The sequence below is a fragment of the Ovis aries genome, chromosome 8, assembly GCF_016772045.2.
Source record: "Ovis aries strain OAR_USU_Benz2616 breed Rambouillet chromosome 8, ARS-UI_Ramb_v3.0, whole genome shotgun sequence".
Lineage (NCBI taxonomy): Eukaryota > Metazoa > Chordata > Mammalia > Artiodactyla > Bovidae > Ovis > Ovis aries.
Window position 1 is genome coordinate 2,461,602 of NC_056061.1, and position 13,382 is coordinate 2,474,983.

A 13,382-nucleotide genomic window follows, 5' to 3' on the forward strand; every position below is an offset into this window, starting at 1 on the left:
AGTTTTAAGCCAGCTTTTTCACTCTCTTTCACCCTAATAAAGAGGCTCTTTAGTTTCTCTGTTTTTTTACCGTTAGAATGGTATTATCTGCATATCTGAGGTTATTGATATTTCACTCAGCAACCTTGATTCCAGCTTGTGATTCATCCCCCCTGGCATTTTGCACGATGTATTCTGTACATAAGTTAAATAGGCAGGGTAAGAATATACAGCCTTGACATACTCCTTTCTCAATTTTGAACCAGTCTGTTGTTCCATGTCTGGTTCTAACTTGCTTCTTGACCTGCATACAAGTTTCTCAGGAGGCAGGTAAGGTGGTCTGGTACTCGCATCTCTTTTAAGAATTTTTCACAGTTTGTTGTGATCCACACAGTCAAGGCTTTATATTTAATGAAACAAAAGTAGGTGTTTTTGTGGGATTCTCTTGCTTTCTCTATAATCCAGCAAATGTTGGCAGTTTTATTTCTGGTTGCTCTGCTTTTTGTAAGCTCAGCTTGTATATCTGAAAGTTCTCAGTTCACGTATTGTTGAAGCCTAGCTTGAAGAATATGTGAACATTACTTTGCTAGCATGTGAAATGAGTACAGCTGTATGGTAGTTTGAGCATTCTTTAGCATTGCCTTTCTTTGGGATTAGAATGAAAACTGACCTTTTCCAGTCCTGTGGACATTGCTGAGTTTTCCATATTTGCTGGCATGTTGAGTGCAGGACTTTAACAGCATCATCTTTAAGGATTCGAAAGAGCTCCACTGGAATTCCATCACCTGCACTAGCTTTGTTCATAGTGATGCTTCCTAAGGCCCCCTTGACTTTGCACTCCAGGATGTCTGGCTCTAGGTGAGTGAGCACACCATCACGGCAATCTGGGTCATTAAGACCTTTTCTGTACAATTCTTCAGTGTATTCTTGCCACCTCTTCCTAGGCTCTTCTCCTTCTATTGGGTCCTTACTGTTTCTGTCCTTTATTGAGCCCATCTTTGCGTGAAGTGTTTCCTTGGCATCTCCAATTTTCTTGAAGAGATCTCTAGTCTCCCATTTTTCTGTTTTCGTCTGTTTCTTTACATTGTTCGCTTAAGAAGACTTTCTTCTCTTTCCTTGCTATTCTCTCTGCGTGTTTTGGGTATATTTTTCCCTTTCTCCCTTGCCTTTTCCTGTTCTCTTTTCTCAGCTATTTGTAAAGTCTCCTCAGACAACCACTTTGCCTTCTTGCTTTTCTTTTCTTGGGGATGGGTGGTTTTGGTCACTGCCTCCTATACAGTGTTACGAACCTCCATCCATAGTTCTTCAGACATTCTTTCCACCAGATCTAATCCCTTGAATCTATTCATCACCTCCACTGTATAATCATAAGGGATTTGTTTTAAGTTATACCTGAAAAGCCTAGTGGTTTTCTTTACTTTTTTCAATTTAAGCCTAAGTTTTGCAATAAGGAGTTCACTTTGGACTCTTTTCTTGATTAAGAGGGCTATTCCAATTCTTCTAAGGCATTCTTGCGCACAGTAACAGATACAGTGGTCATCTGAATTAAATGCCTGTTCCCATCCGTTTTAGTTCACTGATGCCTAAAATGTTGGTGTTCACTCTTGCCACCTCTGCTTGACCACGTCCAGTTTACCTTAGTTCATGGTCCTAACATTCCAGGTTCGAGTGCAGTATTCTTTACATTATCGGACTTTATTTTCATCCCGAGGCATATCCACAACTGTGTGTCATTTCCATTTGGCCCATCCTGTTTGTTCTTTCTGGAGCTATTTCTGCGCTCTTTCCCAGTAGCATATTGAGCACTTTCTGACCTGGGGGGCTCATCTCCAGGTGTCGTATCTTTTTTTGCCTTTTCATACTGTTTGTGGGGTTTTCAAGGCAAGAATATTGAAGTGATTTGTCATTCCCTCCTCCAGTGGAAGTCGTTTTTTCAGAACTCTCCATCGTGACCTGTTCATCTTGGGTGGCCCCGCACAGCATGGCTCATAGCTTCATTGAGTTATGCAAGCGCCTTCACCAGGACAAGGCTGTGATCCATGAAGGGAATGCTATGAATAAAACATCACTTTTGATGTTAACTTTGATGTTCACTTGATACAGGTAGTGATGATCAGATTTCTTACTGTTAGTCACCTTTTTCTGAGTTGACTCTCTGGAAGTGAATTACACGTTCTGTCTCTTAAAGGTAGGGGCTTGTATATGTATTATTTGGAATTCTGTAAGGAAGATGTGTCCCTTCTCCCCATTTATTTATTTATTCAGTTATTTATATAATGAATATTTTATTAGGGGGATTATAATTCAGTACTGTTATCATTTATTTTTGTGAAAATCGTTCCACTTTTGGTGATTGGGAGGTTCTTTTAGGTTGCTCCCGAATCCTTTTGAAATTTCCCATCCTTTTTTTTAAATTTTAATTTTAATTTATTTATTTTAATTGGAGGCTAGTTACTTTACACCATCCTTTTTATAAAAAAACGCCTTCTGGCCCTACAGAATACTCCAGACTTACCTTGTATTTTTCCTGCCTCATCCTAGAATCAGTCATTTCTCCTGGGAGCTCTGGCTCCTTGTATTGGAGAATGGTATTCAGAAAATAAAATCTGGTTGTAAGCATGCTTGTTGCTACTATAGGGTATCACTTGTAGGCTTTCTCTGGGGACAGACCTTCAGCTCTTCTAGCCCATGGAACAGGGTGTCTGTGTTTGTTTCTGTATCTGTTCATCTGTACGGGCATCAAATAAATATGAGTTCATACTGATACCTCTTACTCTAACCTAGCACCACTGGAATGAACAGTTCATTCCAGCTCTCCTCTCTTGCTTATTTATAACTTCTTTTACTGAAAGAAAAACTTTGCTCCTGTTATCTGCTACTTCTTTATGTATATTATACATGTAAAGAGGTTTCAGATTTGCTCATGATGACTTCTTTCCACCTACTTCATAATATTTTTGGTTGTAAACTCATATTTTTTTGAATTTTTTTCAGACATTGATGTTTTAGTTTTTTAGAGAAGATTTATATTTGATTCTGCTAGTCATTTATAAGTTTTGGTACTTATGTTTTAGCCTTTACAGTTTTTTACTGTGGGAAAATATACACAACATAAAATTTATTGTTTTAACTGCTTATAAATATACAAATGTAAATTGGCATTAAGTACATTCATAATGTTGTGCAACTATCACCACTAGCCATGTCTAGAACTTTCTCATCATCCCAGACAAAAGCTCAGTACCCATTAAAAAATAACTACATTGTCCTCTCCCTTCAGCCCCTGGAAACCTCTATTCTACTTGCTCTCTGAATTTGCCTATTTTTAGATATATCATATAAATGGAATAATGCCATATTTGTCCTTCGGTGTCTGGCACGAGTAAAATGAAAGTGAAAGTTGCTGTTGTGTCTGACTCTTTGTGACCCCATGGACTGTAGCCCGCCAGGCTCCTCTGTCCATGTAATTCTCCAGGCACGAACACTGGAGCGGGTAGCCGTTCCCTTCTCCAGGGGATCTTCCCAACCCAGGGACCGAACCTAGGTTTCCTGCATTGCAGGCGTATTCTTTACCAGTTGAGCTACCAGGGAAGCCCTATGAGTTAAAATGGGTAAAGCATTTTACTCCTGGTTTTCAAGGTTCATCCATGTTGTAGCATGTCAGAGTTCGTTTCTTTATAATTCAAAAAATAAGGCAAAAAAATAATCCTTTGTATGTGTGTTTGTGAACACAGCACATTTTGTTTATCCGTTCATCTGCTGATGGACATTTGGGTTGTTTCCACCTTCTGACTTTTGTGAATAATGCTACTGTGAACTTTGGTGTACAAGTTTCAGAGTCCATGCTCTCAGTTGTTTCTGGGTATATTTCTAGAAGTAGGATTGCTGATCATAGAGCAGTTCTACGCTTAACTTTCTGAAGAACTGCCAAGCATTTTCCACAACGGCTGCACCATTTTATATTCCCACAGGTAGTGCATAAGAGTTCCAGTTTCTCCACATCCTTACCAGCACTTACTGTTTTCTATTAAAAAAAACATAACCATCCTAACGAATGTGAAATACTATCTCATTATACTTTTGATTTGCACTTCCCTAACATCTTTGTGATATTGTGCATCTTTTCCATTTTAATTAGGGGCTTTTCTGGGCCATATAGGCTATGAGACTATTTTAATTATGGACTCTTCTGGGCCATGTAGGTTATGAAAATTCTGGTCCCAAACCTGAGTAACTATGAGCTTGTGTTGAGGTATTCCCTAAACATGAAGTGGAGGTACTCTTTATTTGTCTTTGCATGAATGCGTAGTCGCTCAGTGGCGTCCAATTCTTTATGACCCTTTGAACTGTAGCCCACCAGGCTTCTCTGTCCATGGCCTTTCCCAGGGAAGAATACCGGAGTGGGTTGCCATTTTCTTCCTCTAGGAGATCTTCCTGACCCAGGGATCAAACATGTGTCTCCTGCATTGCTGGTGGATTCTTTACCAGCTGAGCCATCAGGGAAGCCCTGTTTGTCTTTAGTTCAATCCTGGAACCCAGAACCAACAGCATGATACTGTAATTATCCCCCCCCTCCCACCTGTCCCTTTCTTGAGTAAGTCTCTTTCTTGTCTGCACTAGTTCAGCCAGTGGGATTGTTGCCCTTCTGGTCTTCAGGCTGACCTTTCATCTTGCTGGGCCCCTCAGAAGTGATCTTCCCAAGCTCTAGGCCTCAGGGTTTTGTTATGTGGCTCCAAAACAAATGCCACCTTCAGAACTTCAATTATTTCTCAGGTTCCCACTGTCTAGTTGTTTATGGCTTTAGGATATTTCAGGCATGCATTTATAGGATTTTAATCTCATAGTTAAGCATGTTTGGTGTTCTTATTTGGAGAGGTTTGTTGAACATTGAGCTCTCCCTGATTCTAACCCAAAAAACCTTGGTTTGTTTCTTTTAAAGGCTGGTGGTCTGGATTTAGTTCTCATTAATAAGGCAAGCAAATTAAGTTACTAATTTCTGGAACCAGTGATCAAATATGGAGATACAGGGTTGATTTTTATGTATTTCATACATATTCATACGTTCCTGTCCACATTTTTTATTATATTTTACTGAATTTGAGCTTTTGTCTACACATATGGTCAAGTGTATGAACAGATTTTAATGTGTTCTTTTTCTCTTAGAGACGGTAGGCAAAAGGCAAACAAATTAAAAGAAAATCTTGACTAAAAGAATTTGGCAAATGCTCAATTTTATTTTATATTGAATAGCTCTATTAATGAATACTTATCTGAGTTTGTTTTTATTTCAGCTTTGGCTAGATCAGAATCTAAAAGAGATGGAGGTTTTAAAAATAATTGGAGCTTTGATCATGGAGAAGAAAGTGAAGGAGATACAGATAAAGAGTAAGAAATTTTTTTACCCCCTCAGATATTTTATAAGAATGAAACTTTTCATTAGAAAAACAATTTATATTCCACGGAAATAGTTTTAAAAGTATGATATTCTTAGAAAATATTGACTTACAGTAGCATTAAGGAAAGAAAAAGCAATTGTTTTATTGGTAAATAATTATGTGGTTATATTTCTTCATCTTTTGCAATGTATAAATATGTACATATTATAAAGGTAATCTTATAATTAAAAGTTGACCATATTGTGGATTTCCTATTAAAGACATTATTATTTTTTTTAATATGGCACTCTGTTCAGGTAGTGATAAGAAAAGCCACCATTTACCAGGAGTGAATGAACCCAGATTACGATTCCTGAAGTTTGTAAGAAAGTTTAGTGTCTACCTTTGCAGTTGAAACTCCCCCCAGCCCCCCACTCCATCCCCAACCACGTTCATCATAGATTGCTACCAGAGAAAGTAGAAACCCTATAAATGCTAAACACAGGTGTTGACCCAGACAGAAGTTAAGTGAAGCATTCATTATACTCTGTTAATGTACGTGGAGTGACTGCTGTAAATTTTTAAATGGCTTTCATACAACTTTTTGAATATCATGAGATTTGTATTACAAATTTAGCATTGCTATTAGTTTCTCGGTTATTGATCTGGTTTCTGCTGGCCAGAACAAATAGCAAATTAAGAGACACAAAAATATATACACTCAAGTTCTACCAAAACTGCAAGTATTTTTTAGAAATTTTATGCAAGAAGTCTTTCAGAGTATATTGGCTAAGTATTGTAGGTTCTTTTCTTCTGTCTGGGCAACAGCTCCATTCATCATTACCGCTTTACGTGCCTTCACCAGTGAGATGTTGAATTTGAAGTTAAGTTTTATTTGAAGGAGAACTTTGAACCAGTAAGTTTCTCACTCAAAATTGGCACTTTATGGTCTTCTTTCTTTGTATTTCTGATTATTTTGTATTATAGATGTTTGTTACTTAGGTGTTGTTTTGACAAATTGGCATTAAATCAGAAATTGAGTAGACCACCTTTAAATGTTAAGAAATATACCACTTTTTAAACATTTCTGTAAAATGTTTGTCGGAGAGCATTAAAAAAGTTGTATACAAGCAATATTGAAACGTTTTACATCTTTATTATGATAGCTAAGATTTTAACTAAAAACAGTTTAGCATAGTTGTCTTCAGAAGGATTTATTTTTACTTTATCTGATAGAATATTTGTCATGTATAAAAATGTGTCTTTTAAGGTGCTCCCTGTTCTGTATGCTTCATTTATAAATTACAGTTGGTTTATCATTGTGTTCAGATTAACATGAACTGTTAATAGATACATCATTCTGGCTTTTTAGACTCTGAGGTCCATAATTCTCAGTGAAGGTTTGATATTTCTCAGAATGGTAGAGGTATAACAATTTTATTGGGTTAATACCGTTGAAATTACTTTTTTTCAATCAACTAAGGTTTTCTTAATAGTATGTTTCTTTACTTCCGTTTTGAGTCCTTTCCCCCTAATTTAAAATCCAAGACAGAAAGGAAGAATGAGTGAAAGTAGATGAAATCTATAGTTAAGATGAAAACAAAAGCTATGTGTTCATTTATGGCAGAGGTCAGTAAACAATGGCAGTGGGCCCAGTGTGGGCCATCATTGGATTTTGCTATAGTTTTCTTGGAGCACAGCCGCACGTTTAGTCCGTGGCTGCTTTCATACTTCAGTTGCAAAGCAAGGATGAGTGGTGGCTTCAGAGGCCATATGGCTTGCAAAATTCTAAAATATTTAGTCTCTGGCCCTTTACAGAAAGTTTGCTGATCTCTGTATTAGGTGAACAAGGAGAATAAAACTTCTGAATTTAATATATGAGTTGTAATTGTCACTTAAGATTTTTTTCCCCTTATTTTCTATGTAGTGAGGCAAATCTACTCAGTGTAGATGAAGATGAGGATTCTGAAACCTCAAAAGGAAAAAAGGCAAGTGTTACTTTTTAATTTTTTTTAGGTTATTACTAAAAACTAATACATCAGAAGATTTGTATTTTTGATTGCAAGTCCAAGCCACCCACTTTCCCATCCCAGAGGCAGATGGTATTCCTAGCTTCTTGTTTATCTCATCAGAAATATTTTATTTATCACAAAGAAAATCTGTATTCTTATCCCACTTTCTTACTCTTTCTCTGCCAGTAGTATATTGTACACACTGTTTGTAATTTTACTTTGTAAAATTAATATATCTTAAGAGACCAACCATAAGAGTCCATTAAAATAACCCTCATTCCTTTCAGTCTGAGAAGGCAGTGGCACCCCACTCCAGCACTCTTGCCTGGAAAATCCCATGGACAGAGGAGCCTGGTGGGCTGCGGTCCATGGGGTCGCTGAGAGTCGGGCACGACTGAGCGACTTAGCAGCAGCAGCGTTCTTTTCAGTAGGTGCATAGTGTTCCAGTGTACGATATACTGCTGTTATCCAACACCAACATATGGAAGGCTCTATCAGCCTTCTTCCCCCACTTAAAATAATGTTGCATAAACTAGCCTCTGTATGGGTTATTTTGCACATTTATCAGCATATCTGCAGGATTAATTGCTGGAAGTAGAGCTGCTATATCAGGACAGGTACAGTTCTAATTTTGTTAACTTGATTTAGACTATCACCAGCAATGTCCGAGCATGCCTGTTCCTCACACTTTAACAATATTATCATCCTTTTGATCTTTGCAATAAAAAATAGTATCCCAGTGTAGTCTTACTTAGTATTTCTTTTGAGTGTGGTTTGAATACCTCACTCATAATATGTATAGTCCATTTATTTCCCTTTTGATAATTGTTACTTGATATCTTTTGCCCATTTTTCCATTTGGTCTTTGGAATGCTATTGATTTGTAGAAATTCTTTTTATGTTGAGTCTCAGACACATTTTCCCACATTTTTGACATCTCTGAAATCTAACTGGATGCCTCTTATTGAGTTAAAAATGTTTTGTACATTAGTATAGACAATAATAATGTATCTTATAATGGTTTCTTAGATTTGACAAAATAATGGTATTTTAGAGAAACTAGCCGGTGCTGTGATACTAATAATAGTTATTAGTAATTCAAGCTAGTTTTTTTCCGCTAATTTTTTGTCTTCACTTTTGGTGGTTATTGCCTTGGAGAAAAGGTATTTTCTTAACATTTTCAAATACAGCACTATTTTTCTTTCATAGCTTTTGGGTTGAGTGTCTTGGTTCCTAATGATGTTAATTTAGTAACTTACTTGCTTTATCCTTTTAGACAAATAGTTTCACAATATCAATACAAATATAGTTGCTAATAAAATGATTTAAAGTCTTTTTATTTCCTTGTTGGTGGCATATCTCACTAGGTTTATGTACTAAAAATGTGTATTTAAATTACTGTGTTTTAAAAACACTTGAAATTATTTTTTCTTGGTTTGTAATTGTTGGGTGAGAGTTATGCTGATTTATTTATTTAAACTTTTTTTGTTACTTTGAGGATATGCTTTTTAAACAATGTTTTGAATTTAATGTATTTTATAATTACACAAAAGATGTTTTCATGGTTCCAAAGTCAAATCTGCAAAGAAGTTTTATTCAGAAAAGTCTAACTTTTGTCCTGATTCCTTCTTTTCCCTTCTCTCTTCTTACCCATGGGTGACCTGCTTTAAATATTATATGGCTTAGCCTTCCACTGTTGTTGTTGTTGTTGTTTTTTAACATTGGAATATGCCACCCTTCTTGAAGAAACTCTCAGCATTGTTTGGTTTTTTACTGGGTAGTGTGGTCTGTAAGATCACTCCATAGCAAGGTATTTTGATATCTTTATCATCTGTTTCATTGCTAGATAGGGGCTTCACTCACAGCTCAGTTGGCAATGCAGCAGACCCTGGTTTGATTCCTGGGCCAACCCAGAGAAGATCTTCCTGAAAAGATCTGCTGGAGAAGGGATAGGCTCTATATTCTTGCTCCTTATTGCTATGTAGTAGTCCAGTGAATAGATGTACTAGAGAGATTACAGATGTTAGTTGATAAGCAGAGGTTCTTCTCAGCCTAGGTTTTTGATTTGGGAGGTTTGGCTTGGCTGGTAAAGAATCCGCCTGCAATGTGGGAGACCTGGGTTCGATCCCTGGGTTGGGAAGAAGGGAAAGGCTACCCACTCCAGGATTCTGGCAAAGAATCAGACGCAACTGAGCCAGTTTCACTATTTTTTTTCTCTTGCAGATACGCTGCCCTACCTCCTTTTTTAAATGAAGTATTTGCCTTGTTACACATTTTTGAGGATGTACATGTTGATATTTTAAAAATAAAACTTAGACGACACTGTGTATCCTATGATCTCTAAAGATAGTTCAGATCTGATATTCATCATCATCTATTTTAAAAATACATGTACAACAGAATTGCAAATCAACTATATTTCAGTTTTAAAACACTTAAGAAGTATGTATGCCACCTCCTCTTTAACAGTTGGAAAACTCACATTGAGCTCTTTTCCCTCAGTCTCAGTCGAGGCCCATAGGGTCTTCGGTCTTCGTTGCTGCATGCCGGATCTTTAGTTGTGGCATGTGGACTCTTAGTTGCGGCACGTGGGGTCTCGCTCCCTGACCACGGGTTAAACCTGGGCTCCCTGAGTTGTGAGTGTGGAGGCTTAGCCACTAGACCACCAGGGAAGTCCCTATATATGTATTTTAACTTCATATGATATATTTTTATGCAATTTAAAATATTTTAATTACTCTATCATACTTTATAAGTATATGTGTACTGAATAAAAAGATATATACATTTATTGAAATTTAATATTTAGTGATCTTGCCGCTAAAAGTTGTTACTCATTTTTTTACTAGATTAAATTATGTTTGTAATTACTAATAAACGTGTAATTTATAATTGTTAAACCTATTCAGTTCAGTTCATTCGCTCAGTCATGTCCGACTCTTTGCGACCCCATGAATTGCAGCACACCAGGCCTCCCTGTCCATCACCATCTCCCTGAGTTCACTCAGACTCACGTCCATCGAGTCCATGATGCCATCCAGCCATCTCTTCCTCTGTCGTCCCCTTCTCCTCCTGCCCCCAATCCCTCCCAGCATCAGAGTCTTTCCAATGAGTCAAGTCTTCGCATGAGGTGGCCAAAGCACTGGAGTTTCAGCTTCAGCATCATTGCCTCCAAGAGTTATATTGGAAATGTATTTCCTAAAATGGATGGCGTTGCTGTTTTCTCCCTTATTCATTTAGTTTATGTTTCCATAAATATTAGTTGCTGTGCTGTAACTTCCAACAGTGATTTTATGTTTTTTGTAGATACAAGTGCTGAGAAATCTTGGTCACATAATAGATGGATCTAGTGATAATTGCTATAGCGTTTATCACTCAGTTCTTTCCTTTTGATTAAATGGCAGAAATCACATAGCAGAGACTTCCTTGGTGGTCCAGTCCTTCCAATGCAGGGATTCCCGGTCAGTCCCCAGTTGGAAAACTAAGACCCCACATAATGTGGGGCAGCTAACTAAGCCTGCGTGATGCAACAGAGAGCTTGTGTCATAACTACTGAGCCTGAATGCCCCAGAGGCTGCCAATTCCAGGATTCTACTGGAATCTTGTGCACTGCAGTGAAGAACCAGCACAGCCAAAAAAAAAAAAAAAAAGAAATCATATAGCAATGTAATGTAAGTTTGAAAGCTTAACATAATTTGTAATCCAGTCTTTAGATTTGTTGTCTTTCTGAATTTGGGGGAAATATATTAAAAAGGCTTTATCAGTACTTAATATGTAGCTAGTAGTTATATTTGTTACTTCCTTTTGTTTTAACAGATGATCTCAGAAATAACTGAAAATACTGAAATCTTGCTTGTTATTAATTGGCTTTTGCCCGTATGGTTTGTAAAATATTCTGTTTTTATATATTTTCTTAAATTTTGGAACTGCATATTTAGTTCATGTGATCTGTGGAAAATGCTTTCACATCACTTACTTGACAAGGCCATCAGTTAAATCAGATATATTATTGATCTGTAATAAGTAGCTTTTTTTTCTGTTTTTATTTCAAATATACATGTTAATTTCCCTCCTCATGATGACGTTTTACTATGGAATTCTAGTAGAAAAATACAGTCTTGGTTTTGACCTGAATTTTTTACCTGGTTGTAATAAATGTGTGCAAATTTCAACTTTTTGGGTGGGGTGGGGAGGGCTTTCTTTTCATTATTCTCACATGATTTTTTTCCTTGGGGCAGTGCTTTTCTTGATAATAACTAAAGTAGAGATATAAAGTCATTAAATGAAAATTTTTATCACTTTTGCTTTTCCATTTTACATTATATTAAATAGTTATATTAAGAAAATCCTAAGTTGGTCCAGAATACTGTTTTTAACTATAGGTTCAGTTTTAACAGAAATATATATAAAACAGGGAAAGGTAGGAAACTCTACTATAGTGCCAAAAGAGGTTCCAGATAACAGTGTTTACAAATGGTTTTTTCATGAGGTTTTTAAACTCAATACAGTAAGAATTATGTCTTTTGTAAAGTGGAAGAAGTTTACTGTGAAAGTGAAGGTGGGAAAGGAGATATTATATGATGCCTTTTCTACAAATGCATTTTAAATCAATTTTAAGAAAGTGTCAAAGTGGTTGTTGTTCAGTCACTAAGTCATGTCCAAACTTTTCTGCCACTATGGACTGCAGCATGCCAGGCTTCCCTGCCCTTCACTATCTCCTGGAGTTTGCTCAAATTCATTGAGTGGGTGACGCCATCTGACCATCTTATCCTCTGTTGCCCCCTTTGCCTTCAATCTTACCCGGCATCAGGGTCTTTTCCAGTGAGTCAGTTCTTTGCATCAGGTGGCCAAAGTATTGGAGTGTCAGCTTCAGCATCAGTTCTTCCAATGAATATTCAGGACTGATTTCCTTTAGGATGGACTGGTTTGATCTTGCTGTCCAGGGGATTCTCAAGAGTCTTCTGTGGCACCACAGTTAAAAAGCAGCAGTTCTTTAGCACTCAGCCTTCTTTATGGTCCAAGTCTCACATCTGTGTATGACTATTGGAAAAAAACATAACTTTGATTGTACAGACCTTTGTTGGCAAAGTGATGTCTCTGCTTTTTAATATGCTGTCTAGGTTTGCATCACTTTCCTTCCAAGGAGCAAGCATCTTTTAATTTCATAGCTGCAGTTACCGTCTGCAGTTATTTTGGAGCCCAAGAAAATAAAATCTTTCACTGTTTCCACTTTTTCTCCTTCTATTTTCCGTGAAGTGATGGGATTGGATGCCATGATCTTCGTTTTTTGAATGTTGAGTTTTAAGCTAGCTTTTTCACTCTTCACTTTCATCAAGAAGCTCTTTAGTTCTTCTTCTCTTTCTGCCATAAGGGTGATGTCCTCTGCATATCTAGGGTTATTGATATTCCTTCCAGCAATCTTGATTCCAGGTTGTGCTTCATCCAGTCTGGCATTTCGCATGATATGCTCTGCATATAAGTTAAATAAGCAGGATGACAACATACAGCCTTGTCGTACTCCTTTCCAAATTTGGAACCAACCAGTCCATTATTCCATGTCCAGTTCTAACTGTTGCTTCTTGATCTGCATACAGGTTTCTCAGGACACAGATAAGGTGGTCTGGTACTCCCATCTCTTTGAGAATTTTCCAGTTTATTTGATCCACAGAGTCAAAGGCTTTAGTGTAGTCAGTGAAGCAGAAGTAGATGTTTTTCTTTCTCTGTGCATCAATGGATGTTGGCAGTTTAATCTCTGGTTTCTCTGCCGTTGTAAGCCCATCTTGTAGAATTTCTCAGATCATGTACTGCTGAAGCCTTGCTTGAAGGATTTGAGCATTACCTTGCTAGTATGTGAAATGAGCCCAGTTGTACAGTAGGAGTTGATATTCTTAAAATGATCCATATCTGTTGGTCCCTTAGAAAGTTTGTGTAAAAGAAAGTTTCTTTAATAGTGTGGGTAATATATAGGTCCTTCTGGGTCATTAGTTTAAACTAATGTAGCCCCTTTACTGTATTT

General features: G+C 37.1%; 1 protein-coding gene across 5 annotated transcripts in view; it reads left to right on the forward strand.

Moving 5' to 3' along the window:
* Positions 1-13,382, forward strand: part of SENP6 (SUMO specific peptidase 6) — a 131,536-nt gene that overhangs the window by 28,558 nt on the left and 89,596 nt on the right. For 3 of the 5 annotated variants that reach the window (XM_027972290.3, XM_042253153.2, XM_027972291.3), the window contains exons 2-3: positions 5,271-5,364; positions 7,282-7,342. The exons of the other annotated variants lie outside the window; for them this stretch is intronic. In XM_027972290.3, the coding sequence (XP_027828091.1) occupies positions 5,271-5,364; positions 7,282-7,342 (155 nt within the window). The remainder of the gene's footprint in view (positions 1-5,270; positions 5,365-7,281; positions 7,343-13,382) is intronic. 5 annotated transcript variants of the gene reach the window in all.